Below are 26,350 nucleotides of genomic sequence, written 5' to 3'. Positions count from 1 at the left end.
CTGCTGACCCATCATCCCTCCAGGCCACCCCTCCTCCCTTTAATGGAACTTATGACAAATTTTAAAATAAGTATCTATTTGTTTAATTACTAATCAAACCAAATTAGACTTCTAGGGCCGGCGAAGCAAGATCCTGATTATTGGTCCGTTTGCCAGGACTCCGTGACAAAAGGCCACAGGCTGGGTGGCTTAAGTAGCAGGGTTTTGTTTTGTTTTTCCCCAGATCTTGCACAAGTCAGAGAGTAAGTTGTCAGCCAGGATTTCTTCTGAGGCCTCTTCTTGGGGTGTAGCTGGCTGTCTTCACATCTTTTGTGAGCACACACTTGTGTGTCAGCGGTCCTGGAGGGTTGGGACTTGGTTTAGAGTCTGAGCGTACAAATGAGGGGAGGGGACACAATCCTGCCCAAAACTACTGCCTGTGACTTTCTAACCCATGGAAAAGGAATGACAGTAGATGTTCAGAGAACCTGAAAACCAAAAGTAACCAGTCCAACACATCTCAACACTTCCAACCTGACCTTACCACACACTGAATCTCCTGAAGAAACTGTAACAATTTAAAGAAATGATTCAAAGTCACTTTTCTTTCAGACCTCTCTAAACCTACCTCAAAATCTTCTTCTTACAACAGACTGAATACATCATGTTGCCCAAAAGTTCACTGAAGATTTAAAAAGCACAGTAAGCATAAGGTTCTAATGTGTTTTTATTGGTTAAAATTGTACACAATTGTATTCCATCATACATGTAACACAGGTAACTTTCAAAAACACAGCTAAAATAACTTACTGAGAAATTCTAATACTGAGCATAGAATAGTTCTATGTCAATAAAAAAGGAGCGAGGTTATTTGAAAAAACTTCAGGTCATTATTTTACAATTTGGAAGTCTGAATAATCCAACTTTGAGATGACTTTCTCGTTGTTGAAGTTCGCTCTGTCAATGTGTGACTTAGGACTTCCTCTTTTCTCCAGCCATTCTTGCATGGGACGCACCTTGGAGATGGGACCTTGCAGTTGTCCCTGCACTGTGCCCCGATCAGTGTTCTGGACCCAGCCTACCAGACCGAGCTTTTTACCCTCAGCCTAAGGGGGAGAAAAGAGAAAGAGCGATCCAGTTAGATTGCACCAAAGAGAGACTAGACTCTGTGGCCGGAATCTTGGCCTAGAATCAAACCACTGAAACTAATTTGACATTGCCCAGAAAAATCAAAACAGACACCAAAGAGGATCCTGTAGCTGATTTTAACATCAAGTGTTAGCCACTCGATTCCATTCCTCCTTTTTTATTCTACAAAACTCAGCGTTGGTTTCTTTAAAATTTCCATTATGTAGTAATGAATGTGGTTAAGTACTGAAGAGTCAGCCCCAAAAGATGCCTTTAAAATGATTTCCTAAGGCTGACTGTTCTAGGGTCCTCGGCTTGCAGCTTGTTCATTTCTTGTCTTGTCTTTTTCTTTTCTTTTCTTTTGAGACACTCTCATTATGTAGCTTTGGCTGACCTAGATAGAACTCATCAGGTAGTCTTCCAGCCATCCTTCTGCCTCTGCCTTCTGAGTGCTGGGATTATAAGTGCCCACCATCATGCCCAGTCAAATAAATCAAAGTGGGAGAGACCCTGAGTGTTAGTGTTTTTGCAGTACTGGGGACCACCGAGGGCCTTTACATGCTACCTAGGCAAGCACAATAGTTCTAAGCTATACCCTGACCCTCATTCTCTTCTCTTAATCAGTAATCTACTGGGTGTATTAAATAGAAAAGGCTTGAAGTTATGTGATCCTTGCCTTTCCCTTTAGCCAAGACCACGCCTAAATGAATCCAGATGAAGTGACCCATTGTATCTTTAAAGATCATTACACAGTATTTCACAATTTCCCGGGCAGCACAACCATTGTTTTTACTGCAGAGGACTCCCTAACCTCACATGTTTACATTGCACCCACAGCCCACTTTCTGTCGTACTTGGTAGAGAAGGGAAGCAGCTGTGAGCGGGCTCTGAACGTTAAGGGGTTCAGCAGGCCCTGCAGCTCTCAGGTTCCCATTTGTCAGATCATGGGCCGCCTGTTGAAGACACTGGCTGCTCTAAGAGACCAGACAGGCGGCCTGCAGCAATCAGACCATGTCCGTGCTGCGGCTCTCTCTGGACCAAGAGTTTGAGAAGCCATGCTGTGTTATAGCCTCACAGCTCATAGCCCCTAATATAGCCCCTAATATATGGTCCTATCCGGTACCCGGTTCCTCCATGCTCTTTATCCTGTAGGCTATCGTCTACTAAATCACTAAAAAGAACTTACTGACAAACTCTAATACCGAAAGAACATAAAAGTCAGATATTTGCCTTTGTTTGGGGGATTTCATTGAAGGTTCCATCTGTGGTGGCTTTTTATGTGCAGTATGGGAATGTGTTGAGTGCTGGTTCCCATGGAGTCCAGAAGAGGGTGGGGCCAGGTCCCCTGGAGCTAGAATTAGAGGTGGTTATGAACCACCCTATGTGTGTTCTGGCAACTGAACTTGAGTCCTTTGGAAAAACAGCCCGGGCTGCTGAGCCATCTTCCCAGGCTCCTAAGTTATCTTTCTTAACGATACCCCTCTCCATTACAAAAATGTACTTCTTAATTACATTTACTTATTTACGAGGGTGAGGCATGCATACCATAGCACAAGTGTGGAGGTCAGAGGACTGCTTGCAGAGGTCCGTTCCCTCCTTCCATCTACCTTGTGGGTCCTGAGGATTGAACTCAGGCCACCAGTCTTGGTGGCAAGTGCCTTTACCCACTGAGCCACCTTACCAGAAAGCCTGCAAGCCCTGCCATGTTGCTCGATCTGATGTACTGTCTCTCATACTGCTCTCCTACCTCAAGGCCTGCCATAGACCCACCCCCAGTCACAAGGCTCTCCCAGTAAAGCTCATTTCTGAAGGGGGAAATCTCATGCCAATCCCCTTTCCAATTCTGCTGCTCCTTTCCCTAATGTTTCTTTTCTCTGTCTAAGAAGTAATCACAGTGTGTTTAAAGGTGAACAATGGGGGCTGGAGAGATGGCTCAGTGGTTGAGAGCACTGGCTGCTCTCCCAGAGGACTTGGATTCCATTCCCAGCACCCACATGGCCGCTCACAACTGTCTGTAACTCCAGTTCCAGGAGATCCGGCACTCTCATGCAGACGTACACACAGGCAAAACACCAATGCACAAAAATAATTAATTTAAAAAATAAATAAAATAAAGTTGCCAGGTGGTGGTGGTGGCACATGCCTTTAAGCTCAGCACTCAAGAGGCAGAGGCTGGTGGATCTGTATGAGTTCAAAGCCAGCCAGAGCGGTTATGCAGAGAAACACTGTCTCAAAAAACCAAAAACCAAACCAAAAAAAAAAAAGAAGAAGAAGAAGAAAGAAAGAAAGAAAAGAAAAGAAATGCTTACAAATCTAAAGAAAGAAAAATCCTAAAAGCTAGGCGGTGGTGGCACACGCCTTTGATCTCAGTGCTCTGGAGGCAGAGGCAGAGGCAGGCGGATTTCTGAGTTCGAGGCCAGCCTGGTCTATAGACCCAGTTCCAGGACAGATAGGGTTGCACAGAGAAACCCTGTCTTGGAAAAGAGAAGGAAAGGAAAGGAAAAGAAGAGTCCCCAAACAGCATTTTCATAATCAGTGTTTACTTTTCTGTTTTTTGTTTTTGTTTTTTTTGGTTTTCTCTGTGTAGTTTTGGAGACGGTCCTGGATCTCACTCTGTAGACCAGACTGGCCTCAAACTCACAGAGATCCTCCTGGTTCTGCCTCCTGAGTGCTGGGATTAAAGGCGTGTGCCACCACCATCTGGAGCTTTTCTGTATTTTTTAAAAATATTTTTTTAAACTTTATTTTATGTGCATTGGTGTGAAGGTGTCAGATCCCCTGGAACTGGAATTACAAACAGCTGTGAGCTGCTATGTAGGCACTGGGAATTGAACCTTGAACCTGGGTCCTCTGGAAGAGCAGTCAGTGCTCTAAACCACTGAGCCATCTCTCCAGCCCCTGCTTTTCTGTATTCTAAAATGTCTACAAACTAGGGGTGAAAGTGGGGGCAGAGAGAGAAAGATGCCCTATAATATCTGTTCCCTTTCCCTCGACAACTTAAGATTCCTCTTTGAGCATGTCACCACCGTTTACTAAGCCACAGGAACCGGCCCTGCATAACCAGTGGGAAAGCTAACTCAAATATCATTATGACTTGCATTTAATGGGTGCTTCAAAAAGGAGTACAGACAGGAAAATGGATTTGCGAATTAATAAGAGGTACTGACAAATGGCATCCCTCTTTCAAAGATTCAGGTTTGAAGTTTTAGCACCGCAGTCCCGGCAATACGACATTCAAGGGAAGTTCTGTAGACCTGCATCTTAATCTGTAGGGTCTCGAAGGCATTGGGCAGGCAACAGCCTCATCTCCCTCTGCTGAAGATTAGTAACAGGGAAACAGAGGCCCAGGCTGCCAAGTCTGTTCTTTTCCTCAAACACTCCCCATTACTACAAGGGGAATACCAGACTCACCTTCCATGTTAACACCTATGCTGGAATGAGTAACTTTTTTGTTTGGTTGGTTTTGTTTTTTGAGACAAGGGTTCTCTGTGTAGTCCTTGATGTACTGAACTTCCTATGTAGACCAGGCTAGCCTCAAGCTCACAGAGATCCACCTGCCCCTGCCTCCTCAGTGCTGGGATTAAAGTCGTGTCACCATGCACAGCCTGATAAGGTATTTTAATCAGGAAAGCTTACATTAGAAAAGGCGGATGTTCTTGTTCTCGTTCAAAGAGAAAAAGAACAGAAAGGAATTAATTGAAGGGCTGGGGGGGGGGGGATAGTTTAGCTGGTAATGCTTGCTTAGCCTGCATACAATCCCTGGGTTTGAGTCCCAGGGTGAAAAGAGAGAAACTGAGGTATTGAGAGGAAGTTGGAGGAATAAACTTGCAGTGGGTATGAAGGGCGCTTACATAACTTGTCGGTAGCTTTCCTATAAAAGTGACTTGGGCCGGGCGGTGGTGGCGCACGCCTTTAATCCCAGCACTCGGGAGGCAGAGCCAGGCGGATCTCTGTGAGTTCGAGGCCAGCCTGGTCTCCAAAGCGAGTTCCAGGAAAGGCGCAAAGCTACACAGAGAAACCCTGTCTCGAAAAACCAAAAAAAAAAAAAAAAAAAAAAAAAAAAAAGTGACTTGGCTTGGTGACAGTACAACAGGTGCTTAGGGATATTCTCCTTCGGAAGAGTGTCTAGATAGATGCTCACTTACCGCTCCTTGAAAGAGACCAGTCAGGAGCCACTTGCATTATGCATCGTGTTTTACAGACTGCAGAACAGTCTCAATCCATCGCTCCTCTCGAGTCGCAACTATCCCCTTGAAGCTACCAAAAAGCCAGCCTCTCCAAATTCCCATTTCCCAGAACTAGGCCTCGTGTCCATCACCTAATTATGCGCCCCAACACCTCTTCAAGCCTATAGGTCACATACCTGAGTGTACTTGCGGAAAAACACCCCTTGAACCTTCCCAAAAATTTCGTAATCCACTGAGACCAAGGTGTCCCCTTCTGCCATACTCAAACCTGTCAGAAACCGGGAAAGCAGCAAGGTGAGGCACTATGCCAGGACCCCAGCCTAAGAAGGGGTTGCACCCATGTTCCATCACCCCTAGGACCTCTCCGGAACCTCAGGGTTCCGGAACTGCAGGAGTAGGTGGGTGGGTGGGTGTAAACGCAAGCCCCGGGTCGAGGGCCTTCACTTGCTCACCCCACTACCCTCGCAGCCCTGCGGCCGCCATCCATCCTCTCCCCACGGGGCCCGCAATCCCCTCCACTGACACTTGGATGATCCGAGCGGCGGACACTCAGGTTTCCTGGGCTTCCCAACCAGCCTCCGAACCGCCCGGGAGACCTCCAGATCAACCGCCCGCGTTATGCTAACCGCCGCTCCCGGAAGTTTAGAGCGCGGCTCCTCCAATGCGGCCCCTCCAATGCGGCCCTGCACGCCCATCAACGCCGCACAACCAATCAAAGGTAGGTTGTCGGCCAAGAGCCCGCCCAAGGGCGGGGCTTCAGGACCAAGCGGACTAGAGGTGGAGTGATGGATCTTCCCAGCAGAGTCAGGCTTTGCGCATATGCTGACCCATCCTGCACCCACTTCTGTCCCTAAACGTACCTCTCTTCTCATTTTCCCGTGGGTATAAAAAGGCACAGACAAGCCGGGCGGTGGTGGCGCACGCCTTTAATCCCAGCACTCAGGAGGCAGAGCCAGGCAGATCTCTGTGAGTTCGAGGCCAGCCTGGGCTACCAAGTGAGTTCCAGGAAAGGCGCAAAGCTACACAGAGAAACCCTGTCTCGAAAAACCAAAAAAAAAAAAAAAAAAAAAAAAAAAAAAGGCACAGACAAAACACTTAGAATATGACCACTCATAAACTAAACACGATGGCCTACTACGTGCCAAGGGCTGTCATAGTGACGGTCATAGCAGAATCCTGCACTGGAGTAGCTTATCCATTCTTGAGGTGGGAGACAGACAATAAACATTAAACATCATATATAAATCAATAGAATAGGATCCATACCCACCTTTCTGGCCTGCTTTTTTTTTCTTTCAATCCTCTTCCAATTTTGGGTCATGAATAATTTGGACTTGGTAGCAAGAGACAATAAATGCACAGGACATCAGGGTAAAGTTATTCTATCTGGGTTTTTGGAAGCTGCCACCCTGAGTCTACCTCACTGAAATCATACTTAAAAAATAATAAATAATAAAGCACAGGCAAGTAATTCGTGGCTCCAGAATCTCAACTGAATCAATAAATCTAAGCAAAGTGACCAAAGGACACTCATTTACTTTTAGGAAAAAAGAGAATTATTATTAAGGGGGTTTTAGGTGAGGATTGCTAAAATGAGAGTTGACTTGTATGGATTGGAATTCAGCTACCCTTAGGATCAAGAATGTGTACGAAACACATTGTGTGGTGTTTATTGTTCCTTCTTGGATTGCTTTTATATATTATATTATTTCATGACACTGGGCCCCATTTGTTAATATGTTGGTTGGCAGATTTGGCAGGATGAGATAGTTTGCAGTGGTAGCTATGGTAATCCACCATTACACTGTTCCCCATTACAGAGTCATAAAGCCTTCCTGCTGGGAGGTGAAGGAGCTGGGTTGAAGGGTGTCCTTGGCAATATTTGAAAACAACACTAAACAGTGTATCTGATTGATGTAACTTCTCTAACATTCATTTAAAATAAGTTTCCCTATAGGTTCCAAACCCACTGAGTATTTAAATAGAACACCATATGGTGTACAAAGATGAATGATACAATATCTTTGCCCTCAAAGAGTTCCTTGTCATAAGTAAATATGCATGCACAGAATGACAAGATAATGTGCAACATGGTAATGCACTTCATAAACATTCTTTGAGAGTTCTTCATGAACCAGCCCAGCATTATCACAGAGACAGAAAGTGTTATGAAGAAGCAGAGATTAATTCTGACTGGAAAGACCGAGAAAGGGCTTGTGGAGAAGACGGCATGTTTCCAAAGTTACAGGACCACAACCAGAAAGTGATGTAGCCAGGATTTAGTTTCAGGCAGCCAGTCCAAAGTCCACTCCCAAAAAACCGCCTTCTATCACTCCCCAGCTTGTGGGTAAGGTGGTACCCACAGGCAAGAAGGTAAAAGTAGTTGTGATGGAGCCAGGGGCTCTCAACGCCATGTGCACGTTTGGACCTCTGGGGTTCCTTCTGAATATATGCCCACATTTTATTCCCAAGACATTGCTTCCCACTGCACAACCACGGTTGTTGAGACCTGCTGAGATTGACTCAGTTTATTAAGGGGAGACAGGACTATAGAGACATTCTGCATCTAATGTGGGAGAGCAAAAATGGCTAAACCATCTATCTCAATTTTTTCAACAAGTCACTGTGGAAGAGAAACTATAGGATCAGAAGGATTTACTGGTTAGCTCAGTTAAATAATTTTACAATGTATCAAAACACATTTACATTGTTATATATATGTATATATATGTGCATTTATATATGTATGATTTTGTTTATCTTCTTGTTCATGTGTGTATGTGGACACACGTGTGGAGTGTCATTCTCCAGGTACAACCCATGTTTTTTTCTTATGACAGGGCTTCTCACTGTCCTGGAACTTGCTGAGAAGGCTAGGCTGACTGGCAGGGAGCCCAGGGAATCGCCTGTCTTTGCGATCTCAGAAGCAGGATTACAAATCTGTGCCACCAAGTCTGGCTCTTTAAAATGTGGGCCCTGACGACCGATTCAGGTCTTGCCTGAGCTAGTTCCGCGGCCGCAATACACACACGTTTCAAGAGACGTACTTCATAAATTTGTGTTTCATTCTTGAGCAGCAGCTGTGCTGATCCCAGGATCAATCCAATTTTAGTGTACGTGTTTCCAAAGTACTGTATACACTTTTTATTTGTAATTTCCCTCTCTCCCTCCATCCCTCCCTCCCTCCCTCCCTCCCTCCCCACTCCTCTATGTGTGTGTTCTTTGTTGCTTGGGAATGGCACCTAGGTCCTATGCATTCTAAGTATACATTCTACCACTGATGGATAAGCCCAGGCCCTGTTAATCTCTCAAGAAAGCTAGGAAAGAAGGTTTTAGAATCCTCATTTGGAAAACAGCAAGGATGGACTTGGGGCACAGATGCTGATGGTGGGGAGGGTGAAGCCATCGCCATGAGAAACACAGGCAGAACAAGAGAGGATACGGGTTTTTTTTCTCTCCAGAAAAAACTGGAGATGTAAAGTCAGTGGACTTTGTAGGTCAGTTGGAAGAGATGGCAAAAGACAGAGAGAGGAGGAAGATGGTGGATGCTTTGAGGGTGAGAGGACATGAGACATGGAGAGACAGGAGACATGGAATGGGAAGACAATCAGTGTTCTGTCACACTGAGTTTGGGGCTCCTGAGAAACCATCATGAGGAACTGTGCCAGGTGGGTAGTTGGAAATGTATAACTAGGGAGACTATCGCTAAGCAGGAATAATTTTAAAATATTTATTTATTTTTATTTCGTTTGCATTTTGGTGTTTTGCCTGCATGTATGTCTGCGTGAGGGTGTCAAATCCTCCAGAACTAGAGTTACAGACGGTTGTGAGCTACCATGTGGGTACTGGGAATTGAACCTGGGTCCTCTGGAAGAACAGTCAGTGCTCTTAACCACTGAGCCATCTCTCCAGCCTCCCAAGGAATATTTTAAACATAGGTGAAATTCCAAATGTCAGCATCTGGTAGAAGTTATAAGGAAGATAATGCCTCTAACTGCGTATACATGAAAACTAAGAGTGCTTGGGAGAACATCTAAACTTAGGAGGCCAATAAGGGGAAAGGTACAAATGCCGGAAACCTTAACTAGAAATGGATGGAGCAAGGCTGAGAAAGAAGAAAACAAGAGGATACGGGAGCAGTGAAAAGTGAGTCTTCAGGGAGCGAATGATCACGATTGTCAAGTGAATAGGCTGCTGAAATAGAAGCTTGCCTTCTTGTCTTTACTTGTGGGAAGGCATGGATAGCTGTGTAGCCAGACCACAGGGGATGAGGAGCAGGGATCAAGAAAAGTGTGTGTGTGTGTGTAGGCTTTTTAATCAAGAAATTGTGGTGTGCTGGGCATGGTGCCCACCTCTAATTCCAGCACTTGGGAGGCAGAGGCAAGTAGATCTCTATGAGTTCAAAGCTAGCCTGGAATACACAGCAAGTTCCAGGCCAACCAAGGCTCAAAACAAAACAAAACAAAAAACAAAAGAAAGGAAGGAAGGAAGAGAGAGAGAGAAAGAGAGAGAGAGAGAAAGAGAAAGAAAGAAAGAGAAAGAGAGAGAAAGAGAAAGAGAAAGAAAGAGAAAGAGAAAGAGAGAGAAAGAAAAAGGAGAAAGAAAGAGAAAGAGAAAGAAAGAGAAAAAGGGAGAGAAAGAAAGAGAAAGGAAGAAAGAGAAAGAAAAAGAAGAAAGAAAAAGAAAGAGAATGAGATGTCATGTTACATGGCTCACAATTGCCATAACTTCAGGTCCAGGGGTTCCAATGCCATCTTCTGGCTTTCCTAATGCTCTGCACACACATGGCAAAAACTCACAGAGATATTCTGTGTGTGTGTGTGTGTGTGTGTGTGTGTGTGTGTGTGTGTGCGCGCGCACATTCCCAGCCTGGGGGAATCTGAGGCAAGAGGATTAAATAGGCAGGAGGGCTAAACAGTGCTAACAGTTGGCTAAATATGGAGCCTGACTCAAACACAAACAAAACAAAACGGAAGAGAGATAAGTGGGGTCCTAACACAGGGGAGACAGGTCCAGCGAAGAGAAACTTGTTTTGTATGATGGAGTTATGCATATTTTAAAACCAGAGATTAACACGGAGAGTACGGAAACTAGTTAAGCAGGATGCATAGGGCCAAGCCATAGGAGAGTGACTGAAGCCGCGGGAGCTGAGGTTTACCGAGGCGAGTCAGCAGGGAAAGTCTGCAATGTGGAGAGACGACTGGGAATGAAAACAAGGAAGACAATCTGCCCTAGAGAGCCCACCAAGGAATTTCTTTGTAGCACATAAAAGCCGACATCTGATATGTTGAAGTATTAACGAGACTGCCATCTACTTTATTTCCCACGTGCACGAATCTTCTGCTTTAGTTACAGGAAAAACTGCTGTCTGGTCCAAAACGCTTATCCACATGAACTGAAGCACGAAGAAGACAAATAAACTCTCTTCTGATGTCAAAAAGTTACAGGGGATCATTTAATGTGGAAATCAAGTTATGTTCACGACTGTCGATCTGGTAGTTAACTTTATTATCATTACATTTGGCTGAGTCATTCCTGGGCCCTAAGTAGAAACGGTCAGATTTACCACATGAGAGCAAAACATTATAATAGTAAAATGACTAGATTGGCCTTAGACACTACTCTGGAACAATAATACGTGACGAAATAAAAGTAAATCTAATAGCAAGCGCCAAAGCATTGCAAGGGAAGACAGCCCAGGAGCACGTACGTAGCTTGGAGCTTTGTAGCCCTACCTGGGGCCTGGGCGCAGCAGCCAAGTGCGCTCAGGAGGGCGATCAGCAGTCCCACTCCCGCTAGCCGGGCGGACCCCGGAATCCTGTGGCGGGGTGACTTCGCAGCCCATCTAGGGGCTCCACCCTTCTCCAGATAAGGGCACACCCTAAGGTCTGGGAGCATCATTCTTAGGGAAACGCAAGCTCTCCTTTAATGTAGCCCCAGAAAAGCCTCTCCTACCCCTCCCCCTGTTCCCAAGGGCAGCGCCGATCTGAGCTGCAGAGTTGGCTGCACCCGGCGTCAAGTGACCCGCCTGCATTCCCACCCCACCTTCCTCCATCCCAAACCCTCCCGGGCAGCTCCGGACGCTTGTGGACTGCGCCTGCGCATGTCTGGGGCTGGAAGGTCGCCACCAGAGGCGGCGCTCTGGTCTCCAGGCAACGGGGATAACAGAGGTGGACAGACAGCGCCTGCGCGGGCGGCGGTTGGGTTTAGTCAGGTGTGGAAAGCTAGGTCTCGGGGATTTACCCCGAGCAGGAGCGGCCCCCAAGCGCCTCAGGTACGCGAAAAGGAAGGGAGTCACGGAATGGATACCACGACCTCGCCGGGGGCCTGGAGAGCGAGAGTTTATCTCTCGAGGCCGAGTCCCCTAGGGAGGGTTACCGTTTGACCCTCTGGGGCAGGACGTGACTTCCGAGTTCCGGATCTAAAGCGGGCTGGGGCGGTCAGGTGTCACCAGCCCACCTCCCCCTCCCCCAACACACCGGTGCCCGGTGCAGTGTGTGCCACCGGGCATCTTCGAATCAGGGCTTGGCATCCAAGCACCTGCTTCGAGTCCGGGCGGCCCCGAGCTCTTTGTCGCTCCCAGCAGAGGGGAAGCCCAGGGAGAGCTCGGTGCCAGGCCCTGTCGCCAGGCCACTCTCCTCACCCTGTAAAAATGTGGGACTGGATTCAGAGCGGACTCTGCAGTTTACAAGAACCGGGGCTAGGAAGAGCAGTTGGCCTGGGTTTTTTTGTTTTTGGTTTTGGTTTTGTTTTTGTTTTGTCCCAGATGATCTAAGGCTCTTTCCCCCCATTCCATAACAGTGTATGGCAGATCCGATACGGGTGTGGAGGAAAGTCAATGGTAGAGCACCTGTGTCCCGTTCATGTTTTGGTCCTGGGACTTAACAATGTCTGGCACCCAGTCATCACTCACTCAGTGCTTATTGAAGGAAAGTCGTGGCCGGTCCAGCACTACAGTCCCGAGAAAGGTTTAAAGGGAACGTGGGTAGGGCCAATGTACAAACAGTTTACTCTAGCAGCCGGGAGTGAACCTCAGACAAATTCTTCACATGTATCTGTTTTAAATCTCCCCTAGGCTTCGGTCCAGGCCCTGAATGGCTGGTCTCCAGTTGGCTGCACATCTGCCTGTGGGCGTTATGTTCCCACATAATAAAACAGAAGCGCCAGGGCTCCACTCAGCTAAGCACGACCCTTACGGACAAGGTGACTCTTCCCAGCGATCCTCGATGGGCCACTTGAGGGACAGTTTCCAGCAGAAGTTTTGGAGCAGCACAGAGCTGGGGCAAGAGGAGGATGTCTCCACTCACCCCAAAAGGAATGTCCGCACAAAAGCCCGGAGGCACTCCTGTCCCCACAGTGCCAGCATCAGCCAGCAAAGCTCAGGAAGCAATCCCCAGGGCCAAGGAAAGGGTTTGTTTTCCTTGTCAAGCCCTCAACCCCGGTACCCCCAAAGCAAACAACCAGGACTTCATTCCCCTTAGGAAGAAACGAGTTGGAGTGGATCGGGCATACCCACTGAAGCCCATGGTCCACCGGAAGTCTCATATAGGTGAGCCAGGCACTGATGGGGACCAGAATGTCTACCCAAGACTTCCTGAGTTTTCAGACAGCGACTTTGGTTTGAGGAGCTGGGTGAATCCATCTATTCGCGCCTCTGTGCAGGCAGAGAAGGTCATGGCAGACCTCCGCAGGACCGAGTGGACACAGATCCAAAGACTAGAAGCTGCAGGGGAGACTTTACGGAAGGAAATCCGAAGGAAGGAGATCCTCCTGAGAGAGAAGCTGAGGAAGACAGAAGAGGGTCTCCGAAGGATTCAGAAGGAACAGAAACAGGCCCAGGAAAATGAGGAGAGAGAGTTACAAAGAACGACAGGACCTGGGGGCAGAGTTTGGGACGGTAGCAGCAAGGCCACACACATCCCCAGCTTCTCCCCTGAGTTCAGTTCTGAGGTGTTCAGTACAAGCAGGGGAGAGGATCAACCTTGTGAACGGGCTCAGGAAAACTCTAGTCCACTTCCGTTCTCTGGCTATGAAGTCCAGAGGCTCAAAAGGGACAGGCTGATGGCGAGCAACAACAGAATCCGAGGTTCAGGGCCGTCGGCAGACGAATTCTCTCAACCTTCGAAAGAGCTGGGCAGCGTTTTGCCAGCATCAAGCCTGTCCGGGAGGCCAGACTCCTCAGGGTCCAGCGCCTCCACAGAAGAGCCAGAGCTGGGCAAGTGCGGCCACTGTGGACGCACCTTTCTGTCCCTCAGGCTGCAGAGACACTCCACCGTCTGTGGCAGGGTGCAAGGGTCCAAGAGGAAAGTGTTCGACTCCTCCAGGGCCCGGGCTAAGGGCACAGAACTAGAGCAGTACTTGAACTGGAAGGGGCCAGACACAGCCAAGGTAAAAAAAGTCTCCTAGATGTGACTTTGCATTAGGGGTGGGGGTGGGGGGTCTGTAATGGCCCGCTCTGTCCTCACCAGTTTTCATTTGGGAACTGGGATGGAGGGGAGAATCACAACTTCTGTTTGTTGGTCTCTGTGATCAGAACTTGTCACACGAGCCCCACAATTCTGTGAGAATCTTATTGCCTGTCATTGTATCCATTCAAAACTCAAGGCTCAGACATCCCCTAAACACACACACACACACACACACACACACACACACACAAACTCACACACAGCTTTAACAGTTTGGGGCGGTGGTGGTGCACGCCTTTAATCCCAGCACTCGGGAGGCAGAGCCAGGCGGATCTCTGTGAGTTCGAGGCCAGCCTGGGCTACCAAGTGAGTTCCAGGAAAAGGCGCAAAGCTACACAGAGAAACCCTGTCTCAAAAAACAAAACAAAACAGTTTAAGTGGATTTTTATTTTTTCATGTTGTCCTCGGGGACCTATAGGTACCAGGTAAACGGTCTATTGCTGATCAATAGCCCCTGCTCTTGAGTTAGTTCCTATCTTTACACCTTTATGAGGTGGGGTCAATATTTAAATCTTACTAGAATTGACTCCATAATCTAGACTTTAAAATATATGTCCTTTTGATTATTGTAAAACGAATTCATGTTTGCTGAAGGAAAATAACCATAGAAACAAAAATTTGAAAACTTGCATTTTATGTTAAAACAAATATAAGAACCGTATTTTCTTGACTTATGCAAATTCCTTGCATTCTCTCACTTGTTACCTTGCTCAGTTGTACCTACTCTTTAAAGCTGAGCTCAGTTTCAATGTACTTTCTTAGTAAATTCAAGAAACACATGTAAGTTTGTATCATCCCCCCCCCCCCACCAGTTAGGGTATTAATACCATAGGGATAAAGTACTTTTTTTTTTTAAAGCTATCTCTCCAAAACACCCCTCGTTTTAGAAAAACCCTACTGGAAACTGTTAGAGATTGATGCCACCTAGCTGACAGGACTCAGGACTTTACGGGCTAATTTAGATCCACCTGGAGACGGTTGCCCCATAGCCAGCCTTCAAGGATATGCCACTTGGTTTGTGAAATGAGTTTCTCCACAATGTTTATTTTAGAAAATCATATTAAGACTGTAATTTCTGTAGGGTCATGAATTTAAAGAAAAAATATTAAAGAATAAGATGATCAGAGTTGGGAAAACCCCACTTTAGATGACCTCAAAGGCCCCCATATAACTCTTAACAGTCTGGGAAAAAATAGAACATATTTTGGTTTCATTTCTTCCCAGAGCATGTGTGCCCTCATGGGCTCTCTCTTTTCCTCCCCCTTCTCTCTCTGTCTCTCCCCTCCTCTCCCCTTCCCTCCTTTCCCCTCCTTGCAGGCTGGCCTAGAACTCCCCATGTAGACCAGACTGGCCTCAAACCCACAGACTGGTCTCAAACTCACCTGTCTGCTTTTCAAGTGCTGGGATTAGAGACGTGGGTCACCACACCCAGCTCCCAATTCTCTCTTATCAGGACTTTACAGTTTAAATGTCCCCTTGCTGGAGCCTTTAAAAACACCCACTGATGTGATGGATGTTCGAAGATAACTTATAATTATAGTGTTTTCTCTCGGTACAATTTGAGAGATCACCGCAAGAATGTTTTTTGAATGTCCAGAGATAATGTCCCTAAAATCCTGCTTCCAACAAGAAGTCAGCATTTTGCTCTGACAGCTCATGATAGGGTGACCCAGTTACTATTCTTTCCTCTTTGGTCACCCCAGTAATTCACTGGGGATTCCCTGTGGCCTATCGTAACTTATTTGGGGCCATCGTAGAAAAGAACCTTGTGCTTCTTAAGTTCCTAAATATAGTAGCACTGAAGCTAAAGCATACATCCCAGCTCTGAGCAGACTGGTTTGAGGTCGTGGGCCGAACTGGGACACAGGGCAGAAAGGACTTGGGTTGAGCTGCACCCTGGGGGTGTCTCAAGTCTCACTCCAGAACTCTGTGCCATTTTTGAGCTAAGTGGCTGCAGCTCCTTGCCATTTTTTTCCCATCTACTCTGAAATCTGGGCTTTCTCTAAGTCATTTAATATTCATATAACGTCCAGCAGACACAAACCATGTCTACCAGACTGTCAGCATGTGAGGCGGGAGCCCACACATGTCTTTGTGCCTAAGGTGTTAAGGAACATTTCAGTATGATACAGGATGAAAACACAGCTACCGTACCCAAGAAGGTCCTTCTGGCTGAATTCTTTGAAGGTTCCTGGAGCCATCTTTGAACACCAGTTCTTTGGTCTTCTGGATCAGTAAGATACGCCTGGTAGAGCATGCTTTTTCCTTTGATAGAATTCCTTGTTATCACCTTTTACCAAGAGGTGTTTGTCTTCTCTATTCTCTGAAAGATTAATATTATTTATTTTGGGTGTGTGGGTGTGCACGCATGCCTGTTGATCAGAGGACTTGTGGGAGTTGGTTCTCTTTTTCCCCCGTGTGTGTGTGTGTGTGTGTGTGTGTGTGTGTGTGTGTGTGTGTGTGTCTTGGGGATTAAACTCTGGTCATTAAGCTCCATGACAGGTACCCTCATCCACTGAGTCATCTTGCTGGCCCCAATTTTATTTTAAATACTTAATTATACACATTTTTAAAACTGTGTGGTACTAAATGATCTATAATGCAATCTTTTTTGTTTGTTTGTTTTTTGAGACAGGGTTTCTCTGTGTAGTTTTTGGTGCCTGTGCTGGATCTCTGTAGACCAGGCTGGCCTCGAACTCACAGAGATCTGCCTGGCTTTGCCTCCCAGTGCTGGGATTAAAGGCATGTGTCACCGCCGCCCGGCTATAATGCAGTCTTACTTCATCCTTCTCCGGTCTCTACTTGAGTCTCAGTTGTGTGAGACGTCTTCTGGCATGCATTTCCATGTTTCTAAATAATATGCTTATTTTCTTGGTTTGTCAACCTTCCATGTTCTCAGATGGCTGCTTATCCTCACAGGCGAAGCTCTGTTTCAAATCCCTCTCCCCCTCATCTTCTCCATGATTATTTTTCTTTCCACTCTAGTTGATCACAGTTCTGATTTAAAACAGTGGGATTTTACAGAACCATTGTACCATTCTACATTTCCTTCAGTGGTGAGCAAATTCTGCTCCTGCCCACATGTTCTTGGGGTTAATCAATGACTTACTTTTCATCTCCTTCATTTGCTGTGAATCTATACTTAAAAACTTCCCCCAACTGATCTACTGGATGTTAGGAATTGGTTTTTTCTAAGTGCCAGACTCTTGATAACAAATGAGTTTGAGGTGTCCCCACCCCATTTTGGAAACTTCTCATTCTCCTCCTGCTCCATCTGGCCTGGCCATTCTGTGGCTTTGGAACTATCCTCTGCTTCTCTTTTGTGTTGGTCCTGTCTTTTTCTTATCTGCCTGTTTGTTTGGCTGAAGCTTACCCAGAGATATGCATAGGCGGTGTATTCTTATTCATGGAATTAAAGAAAACATCCACATAAATGCTTCCCATTTGATGATTTGGCTGGGTATAGAAATCTAGGCAGGAAATGATTTTACCAGAACTTCGTTTTTTGAGACATTGCCTCACTGTGTAACCCTAGCTGGCCTGGAACTCACAGAGATCAGCCTGCCTCTGCCTTCATGCCTGGCCCTTTATTAGAACTCTTTTTTTTTTAATTGTCAAAGAACAAATGTAATAAAAGTTACGAAGAGAAAAGAAACATTTCATGATTCCTCACTTTATTTTTTTTTTTTTTTTTTTTTTTTTTTTTTTTTTTTTTTGGTTTTTCGAGACAGGGTTTCTCTGTGTAGCTTTGCGCCTTTCCTGGAACTCACTTGGTAGTCCAGGCTGGCCTCGAACTCACAGAGATCCGCCTGGCTCTGCCTCCCGAGTGCTGGGATTAAAGGCGTGCGCCACCACCGCCCGGCTGATTCCTCACTTTATTAGAGCTTTTCAGACGTTATTTCTTTCTAGCTTTTAGCATCCAGTGTTTATTGTTGAGAAATCTAATGTTTTGATTCCTGCTGCATTTTATGAAACCTACTTTGTTTCATTCCCAAAAGCCAACAGGGTTTTCTTTAGCTCTAAAATTCTAAGATTTTACAGTGATCGCTTTGGAGTTTTGGTAAGCCATTTCATTTCAAGACTTGTGATCTTTGATTCTACAAATACTAATTATATTATTTAGTAACTTCCTCTCGTGCTTTCTGCCCTTTTTGGAACAAGTTTGCTCACATGGTGAACTTTCTGGACTCATTTTCCAATCATTTCTACTTTCCATCTGCTCTCTTTTTTCCATTCGGAGAGTTTTTCTTTATTATTTTGTAATGCTTCTATGTGAGTTTTGACTACCAGGCTTTTAAGTTATAGTTATTGTTAGTTTGTTCCTCTGGTGGTTCATCTTTCATAACACACTCCTTTTAGGGACTGAATCTTTATTTTTTAAATACTTATTTTTGTTTTATGTATATGGGTGTTTTGCCTGTGTGTATGTCTGTACCATGTGTATGTATGCATTGCCCAAGGAGGCCAGGAGGAGGCATGGGATCCACTTGGGCCCTGGGAATCAAACGTGGGTCCTCTGCAAGAACAGCCAGTGCTGGTAACTGCTGAGTTATTTCTATATTCTGGACACAATATCTTTCAATACTTTATTGATATTATATTTTTCTGTTAAAATGTTTTTTTGTGTGTGTTTCAGTTTCCTGCGTTTTTGTTTTTGTGTTTTGGGAACCTTTTCTCTTTGGTTAAGCTCTTATCAAAGCTCTGATAATCCTTGCCTGTTCATTTGGTATTTTTCTTTTTGTTTTTGATTTGAGACAGGGTCTTACTATTTAGTCCTGGCTGACTTTGAATTCACAGAGATCCTCCTGTCTCTGCCTCCTGAGTACTGGGATTAAAAGCATGCACCACCACGCCCTGCTGTTCATTTAAGCCTTAGTGGGTTTATTCACTAAATGGCTTTATACTTATCAAGTGAGCCCTGTAATTGTGGGCCCCCAAAGCCAGTGTAGGAAGGTTCATTTCAGGCTACTGGGTGAATCCAGAGAACTATTGTCCCTTCCAAGAAGATGCCAGTTCCTGGGACTCTGGGAGCTAATCTTGGGAAGCAGCCTGGCCGTTCCATGTTGGCTGGGTACTCTTGCTCAGGCTTCCCACCACCAGCCCCGAGATGAACCCTGTTCCTTATCCTGGATGGATTTTCTGAACTAAAACCCATCTAGGAGTTGGAGAGCTGCCTCCGTCGTTCAGAGTGCTTACTGCTTTTCAGAGGACCTGAGTTCAGTTTCCAACACTCACTTCAGGTGGCTTACAACCACCTGTAACTCCAAGAGATCTGACACCCTCTCCAGGCCTTCATTCATGGGCACTTATACACATATGGCATACACATAGAGACACAAATTGAAGTTAAAAAAAATATATCTTTAAGGAGCTGGAGAGATGGCTCAGTGGTTAAGAGCACAGATTGCTCTTCCAAAGGACCCAGGTTCAATTCCCAGAACCCACATGGCAGCTCACAACTGTCTGTAACTCTAGTTCCAGGGGATCTGATGCCCTCATGCAGGCACAACACCAATCAATGCAAATAAAATAAAAATAAATAAATAGATATCTATAAAACCTAGCTAGTTCTGGCTGGAGAGATAGCTCAGAGGTTAAGAGCACTGGCTGCTCTTCCAGTTCAATTTCCAGCAACCATGTGGTGGCTCACAACCATCTATGATGAGATCTGCTGCCCTCTTTTGGTGTGCAGGTATACATGCAGACAGAACACTTGTATACATAATAAATAAATCTTAAACAACAAAAAATTATCTAGTTCAGTTTTTCCAGGGGACAAGCCTCTCTTTTCATGGGAGGGTAGGTTCCTGGGCACCTGGATCCATAGGTTAGGAGAGAAGCCCTTAAATTCTGCTTGCTTTCATCCCCACACTTTCCTCCTTTCTACCTCACCCAACCCTCTCGGGGACCTGGCAGGATGCCTGGCCTCCAGGCAGGACCCCCCCTTGGAGGCTCTTGGGCTGGGCCTCAGTACTGGCAGGTCAGTCATGACTCCTCCTCCTTTTCTGCTCTTTGATCTTGAGGACCTTTTCACACCCCTATTGTTTTCATGGAGCCCCAGCAAAGGAGAGATCCCTGGCGGCTGGAGGCTCAATGTTCCTTTCCCGTTACAGACTGAAACTCCTCGGAAGAGCACCTGGAGACAGAAGCATGAATCTTTTATCCGTACCCTCCGTCATGCTCGACAGGTCCAGCAGGTCATTGCCAGAGGTGGGAATCCCTCAGACTTGCCTCCCGTCCTGCCTGCAGAAAACCCAGACTATGTCCAGTGTCCTCACTGCAGCCGCCACTTTGCTCCCAAGGTGGCTGAACGACACATACCTAAGTGTAAGACCATCAAGAACCGTCCTCCGCCTCCAAGGAGGCATGACAGCTGAGCAGACGGTGGCTGAGACTGCCTTGCTTAGTTCAGAAGGCTGTGCTTCCCTTCAACAGTCAACCAGAGGATAAGTGCTAGGAAGCAGGGAGAAAACAGAACTTTTCCAGATCTCAGGAACTGCCTGCTGAGCAAAACCAGGCAGGAGGAGAGCCTGCTGCCTAGCAGGGGGCAGGTGGGAGCCCCAGCTTCTCACTGGATCCTCACCGTGGCTGTGTTTATGTTCTTGCCTGAAGAATTGGTGGGTGAGGGCACTGGGCAGTGAGGCTGCATTAAAGCTTTCTTCTCCTGAGCCCGACCACGGTTTGTGCTGGTGCAGTGCCTGTATTCAGTTGTTTTCTGGCCATGGCATGTGTCCAGGGTTTCTGTTAGCCCTTCTTACTCTTCAAAGTAGGGGTATAAAGATGAGTGAGTTGAGGTCAGAGGGTCATTGTCATACAGATGGTAACTCTTATAAAAGATAGTAAGACTGTGCTGGGAGGCATTATTAATGGAAATCTATCCTTGGCCTCCATGGCCCATGGTCCTGGCTGAAAGCCAACCAAAGTATGTAACATTAGGGGACCTGTGTATCCTAAAGCTTCCCTGTGGTGTGCTGTATAATGAAACATCTTTTTGCACTTTACAGGGTAGGGATGGATAGAAAACAATTTTTCTTCTCTGTACTTTTCTTTTTAAATGCATCTCATATGTTAAAGAGAGAGGCTGCCTGGGCACTTTCAAATAAGGTTGTCAGGGTACCGTGAGGCAGCAGATCCCATCTAGGCAAGTGTGGACAATGCTCAGTTTCATAGCCCTGCGATCAGAGCATAGTCACAGTTGTATTTTAAACTCTGAGAGGATTGGGTCTTAACGGTGAGGACAGTGCCTACTTCACGTTAGGCCTTCAACTAGTGGGTTTGGGCAGCTTAGGAAGAGTGCTTAAGCTCCTAGGACCACTGGATATTTAGCCTGACGAGCCCCTCCCCCAGGCCAGTTTCCAAGGGAGTACACAAAGTTCCTTGCTCCATGTTAAAAGCAACAGATACTAAGCCATGGCTAAAGCCACTAAGTTACATCCCCACAGATGTTCAGAACTTTTAAAGATTATCTTAGGTGTGTTTTGGCTGTACACCTGGTGCCTGCAGAAATCAGGAGTGTCGGACACCCTGGAACTGGAGTTACAGATGGTTGTGAGCCACCAGGTGTGTGCTGGGGACCCAGGTTCTGTTTTTGAGACAGGGTTTCTCTGTGTAGCTCTGGCTATCCTGGAACTCACCCTATAGACCAGGCTGGCCTCAAACTCAAGAGATCCACCTGCCTCTGCCTCCCGAGTGCTGGGGTTAAAGGTGTGTGCCACCCGAGTTCTTTAACCTCAGAACCATCTCTTCAGCTCCCCACCCCACCCCACCCCAGATGCTTTCTTGTTAGGAAACATTCAAAAATATGTTCTGACTTTTGAGATAGGAGTCCGTCTTGACAAACTGGAGACTGGCAACACTGGGTGGTAACCTACACAGGGCACACTGGCAGGGGTTCACCTGCTGCCACTCCTTCGGTTGGGAATGATGCAAGTAGAGCCAGATTCCCCTGCCTCATCTGCTGGGGTCATAGGCACGTGGATTTGGGATCCCACAATGTTATTGGGGTCCCAACTCAGGGCCCTCAAGGGGAAACAACGGTGTGCAGGTCTTTGTACAGACACAAGCAGTCATTCATTCTTAAGTTGCCAAAGAAAGGAAACAAGACCCCATGTCTTTGTGTTGCCTCTGACCTCAGTCTTTGTCAGTCTTCTGAATTTAGCTAGCTTTGGCTCCGGGAGGTAAGAGCTGTTTTACAACCTCGAATCTCTTCCTGGATAGAGGTCACATAGATGCTGCTTGTAAAGGTCCATGTCCTGTTACTTTAAGTACATGACGTACACATACATTTTAAAGTTCAGAAAGCTGTGGGAAATTCTCATGGTGAAACTCACAAGGTAGCTCTTTTCATTTAGAGGTGTGTGCCGACATGCTGAGCAGGATTCCCCAGTCCACACAGCACAGTGCCCAGTCAACACTGGCTTTCATTCAGTTGATCACCCTTCACAGCTACACAGATGGCAGGCAGGGCTGGGACGGAGATTTTCCTCCCCACAGCCCAGGGCCTGTGAGGTTTAATGATCAGCAATGTTTATGTCGGCCGTTAATCACCAAGGCAATAAATGACTGGCTTTGCAGGGCCTCTCACAGTTGTCACTAGAGACCACCCCACCTTCCTGCTATTATGACAGGTACTTCCTCTGAGGCCTGGGGATCTCCTGTGAAGGACTTTCTCTAAAATACACATTTCTCTCTGGGTTGCTCTTCCTGGCATGACTGTTCCTGAACAGATAACAAACCAAATGAAATTTGAGCATGAGGAGCTCTTCACCTGAAACTTTAGTGCAGTGCTCAGCCAAGAAAAGTAACAGCTGTTATGCCAAGGAGACCAAACGCAACTCAGTTTTCCTGAGGAAGTTTTTCAGGCTGGCCTGCTCACTTGGACAAGTCTTCCCATCAGGACCAAGGAGATACGTAAAGAAACGTGATTCCTCTCCTTACTGTGCATGTGCTTGGTGTGCATGAGCGCAGGCATGCACACGCCGCGTGTGAGGTCAGAGGCAGCTCTGTGGCTCCTGGAGGTTGAACTCAGGTCATATCACGCTTGCCCAGAGAGCCACTCTGACCTGCTGAGCTACCCTGCTAGCCCAGGACCCTTCTTTTCATGTCTCTTTCCTCCCCTCTCTGCACTTTCTGCATTTTTACAAACTTTTGGGGGGGGGGGGGAGCTGTAGCAGCAAAAATGATTTTTTTTGGCAAGAATGAGACTGGAAAACAGCAGAGGTTATTTCTGTGTAACATCTCTTGCATCATTTCTGTTAAAAGAACATTTTTTTCATTATTACTATTTATTTATAGAAGACTCACAGAATCAAAGATTTCCCAAGGCCTAGAACGGTGGGTGTTTGTCTCCAGTGACTGAGGTGTTATACAGGCTTACTGAAGCACAGCACTAGCTGAGAGTTTAAATGTTTATTGAAAACAGAAATGCCACACCACTCCACCCTTACCCTTTCCAGCATCTGGCTAACAATAAGCTGGCTTTTCAGCAAATGTTGGCACAGAGGATCAACGCAGACTATACTGTAACTCAGAGCAACACTACTGGAAAGCTTCAAACACTGAGCACTGCATAGAGGACAAGCAGGACAATTGACCAAGATTTAGCTAGAGGAAACCATTGAAGACATTTCTGCTGTCTTTTGTTTTCCTCAACCCAGTGCACGGCTGCCACTTTGGAACTATTTTCTGTTTGCATAGCTGTTTGGTGGGGGAAAAAAAATCTTATGGCTGTCTTAGGCACAATTCTGGAAAGTGCAAATTATCTCTAAGGCACAGAACTTAGATTCGCAGCTGGATTAATAGCAAACCTGGACTTCCCATGGGAATATACTAGAAAAAACAACCACCATGCTCTGCTACAGAATGACTCCCCTGGGCTCCTGCCCACCTCAATATTCACTGTCTCTCCACAGTCAGCAACATGCCCATGCCCCTCAGCTCCCAAGCAGAAGCAATGCTCATAATGAAGACCTTAAACCCCGCCTCTCAGGCCTGCTGAGATGGTAAGCATAAGGATACAGGACCTCGAAAGGCCAGCCAGTCCTGAAGAAAACCAAAGTTGCGTTGACATGATGAACCAAAACTCTCTGACAGGGTTTACAGCCAATGGCCAGCCCCCTAACTTGTGACCTTACGTCAGGATTGGGCCTTCCCTTATTCTGGGAAAAGGCTTCAGTGATTACATCAGTACTATTGTACTAGGCTTCTCAGAATTGAGAAAACAGTGGGACATCAATGATCCCATTGGACAGAGTTGCCCATCCCCAGAGATGGGGTTTCCTCCCAGCACCAGCCTGTACATCACTGGTTTATGGAAATGGCACAATTTCTCCTGCACAGGCAGGTCCTCCTGCAATATTAAAACAGACGGCAAACCTTTTTGTTTTGCTTTGGTTAAATGAACAATATTAATTTAGCTGTATGCAGCATGGAGGATGTGGTACTACTTATCAAAGCAGCTGCTGTGGCCCCAAACACAAGCAATTCATTAGACTTGGTGGAAGCACAAGGCTCACATTTAAGGGAAACCATCAAATGCTTGCCTAGAAGGTTAGCTCTTCTAGGACACGTCCTGTCTTTGGACAGGGTAGCTCGCTCCTCTCCACAAGAGCACAGCAGAAGTGAGCTTGCAGCCACTTCCCTCCCACTTGGCAGGGTCTACCTGTCAGGCTTCCTTCCCACTTGGCAGGGTCTACCTGTCAGGCTTTCCTCCCACTTGGCAGGGTTGACCTGTCAGGCTTTTGAGACCCCAAGGATTTGGTGCTGGCTTTCGGCCACTCAAGTACGAAAGATGATACTGACTTACTGGGTATGATATGGCTTCAAAACACACCAAAGAGGAAAAATACTGACTAGACATAGAAAGGGGGTGCCTGGGGCTACTCATCCCAGTCAGACCCTAAGGGTCACGACACTAGAGGTACAAAGAGGCTTTCACAGGGGCAGAAGACTTTCGTGCCACTGAGGCTCTCAGATACCACGGCAAGGCACAGAAGGACGTGTTACCTTCCTTCCCTGCTGCCTCTCTCCCACAGCCCCACCTGTTACCCGCTGGTGTAATTCCCTTAGACACCTCCTCTCTTGAGGAATCCTCCAGAGCTGGGAAATCCCACCTTGTACTAAGTGTAGCCTGAAAGTTTGGCGATTGTGACAAGGGACCTGCCCTTTCTCTGCTCCTCAATGATGTTTCAAGCAACCTCCACAGTGAAAGCGATCTAAGCTTTCCTCATAAAGCACTCAGCTGCATGAAGTAACTGGACTTCCTGAAACAAACTCTACACTGACTCTGCCAGTACATTTCCTGGATACTTTCCCACTCTCTGGAGGACCCTGGGCAGGCCAGGCCTGGTCACAGCCCACTCCGATTTGACATTTTCCTTCCTCCATCCAGAGGTGCAGTGCCTGGTGCTAAGATCCCAAGGCAGCTTCCAATTAATGATGAAAGGGATACATGGGATTCGAGCTGCTCCCAGCACAATTCAGGTGAGTACTGCGTCTCCTCTTCAAAGGTGGGATCAAAAGATGAGGTACAGAGCTGCTGCTGCTGCTGCTACGGCAGTCACCGACGACAAAGCCAGGGCCACAGGACCCTTCCACTCTCCAAAACAACAACGTCACTCCTAGACCCTATCTAAAGGCAACGCCGCCACTCTCCAAGTGCACAAGGAGAGAGCTTTGGAGCCTCCTCTGCCCTGCGCTCGCTTGCTCGCTCGCTCGTGTCTGCAAGTGAAGAAAGCCAGGGAAGCTGCTCTCTGCACTCGGGAAGTGTGCGGTGAAGTTCTTGGGTCCCAGTTTCCTGAGGGCTATGTGGGCTCAGGAGACTAGAGGCTGGGTCGACAAGAGTCTGTCCCAAGGAGGCACCAGGAATCCGAATCTAAGTCAGGCTTCGGATCCATTTCCACTTCTTCCTTTGCTGTCTGAGTTCCTTTGGAATGCGTCCCCACCTGTCCAGACAAAGCAGTTCCACATTAGTAATGACGCTACTGGTCATGGCGCTTCAGGACTGTGTTTTCTCTTCTTTTCTTTTTTCTAAGACTTATTTATTATGTATACCATGCTCTGCCTGCAGGCCAGAAGAGGGCATAAGATCTCATTACAGATGGTTGTGAGGCACCATGTGGTTGCTGGGAATTGAACTCAGGACCTCTGGAAGAGCAGCCAGTGCTCTTCACCTCTGAGCCATCTCTCCAGCCCTGTGTTTTCAATACAGTACAGATCTCAGGATTTGCTGTCCGGTCTTGTGGAAGGTTCAGGGGCTCTTGGAAACAGTCTCCATCCTTACATTTATGCAGGCAGACTAACTAGCTCTGGTTTGCCCAGGCCCACGGGGTTTGAGGTACGTAGTGTGACAAGTGAAATGGCTGGGGTGGTAATGCACGCCTTTAATCCAGCACTCAGGAGGCAGAAACAGGAGGATCTGTCTCCATGAGTTTGAAGCCAGCCTGGTCTACATAGTGAGTTCCAGACCAGCCAGGGCTACATAGTGAGATCCTGCCTTAAAAAGCAAAAATAAACAAAAAACCCTCACCAGTCCTGGATAAAACAATCTTTGTGCCCGCTACCGCTGCCAATCTTACCTCAAGAATGTAC

General features: G+C 46.7%; 3 protein-coding genes across 5 annotated transcripts in view; 1 reads left to right on the top strand and 2 right to left on the bottom strand.

Annotated features, from left to right (window-relative positions):
- Positions 1-688: 688 nt before the first annotated feature.
- Acyp1 (acylphosphatase 1) lies at positions 689-11,309 on the bottom strand. Of its 3 annotated transcripts, none has more exons than XM_052739272.1 (3): positions 11,030-11,309; positions 5,471-5,562; positions 689-1,085 (listed from the first exon to the last, which is right to left on the bottom strand). In XM_052739272.1, exons 1-3 carry the CDS (start codon positions 11,193-11,195, stop codon positions 870-872), a joined length of 474 nt encoding a protein of 157 aa, XP_052595232.1. In that variant the 5' UTR covers positions 11,196-11,309; the 3' UTR covers positions 689-869. The 3 variants fall into 3 exon arrangements, with proteins under 3 accessions (XP_052595232.1, XP_052595231.1, XP_052595233.1); XM_052739271.1 differs by lacking the exon at positions 11,030-11,309 and adding an exon at positions 5,818-5,950; XM_052739273.1 differs by lacking the exon at positions 11,030-11,309 and adding an exon at positions 5,747-5,771.
- Positions 11,310-11,386: 77 nt separating this feature from the next.
- On the top strand, positions 11,387-20,436 carry Zc2hc1c (zinc finger C2HC-type containing 1C). Its single transcript, XM_052739269.1, is given in 4 exon segments — positions 11,387-11,568; positions 12,370-12,739; positions 12,741-13,682; positions 19,876-20,436. Coding segments are annotated over 3 exon segments (1,557 nt in total). The 5' UTR covers positions 11,387-11,568; positions 12,370-12,388; the 3' UTR covers positions 20,140-20,436.
- A 2,719-nt stretch (positions 20,437-23,155) lies between these two features.
- The window catches only part of Nek9 (NIMA related kinase 9), a 41,056-nt gene continuing 37,861 nt past the window's right edge, over positions 23,156-26,350 (bottom strand). The window contains exon 22 of the mRNA XM_052739268.1: positions 23,156-25,704. Coding sequence (XP_052595228.1) covers positions 25,582-25,704 — 123 coding nt within the window. The 3' untranslated portion in view covers positions 23,156-25,581. The remainder of the gene's footprint in view (positions 25,705-26,350) is intronic.

Source organism: Peromyscus californicus, unplaced genomic scaffold (genome assembly GCF_007827085.1).
Source record: "Peromyscus californicus insignis strain IS unplaced genomic scaffold, ASM782708v3 Scaffold_15__1_contigs__length_86483966, whole genome shotgun sequence".
Lineage (NCBI taxonomy): Eukaryota > Metazoa > Chordata > Mammalia > Rodentia > Cricetidae > Peromyscus > Peromyscus californicus.
Note: the sequence above shows the minus strand (reverse complement) of the source record. Positions and strands in the feature narration are given on the sequence as shown.

Bases quoted from the DNA above. Each gene is read 5' to 3' on its own strand.
- Acyp1 (XM_052739272.1), bottom strand. From the start codon at position 11,195: ATGATGCTCCCAGACCTTAGGGTGTGCCCTTATCTGGAGAAGGGTGGA. The intron at 5,563-11,029 runs GTAGGGCTACAA...GGTTTCTGACAG, and splicing joins CTGCTGCGCCCAGGCCCCAG to GTTTGAGTATGGCAGAAGGG. The intron at 1,086-5,470 runs GTATGTGACCTA...TCTCCCCCTTAG, and splicing joins TTTTCCGCAAGTACACTCAG to GCTGAGGGTAAAAAGCTCGG.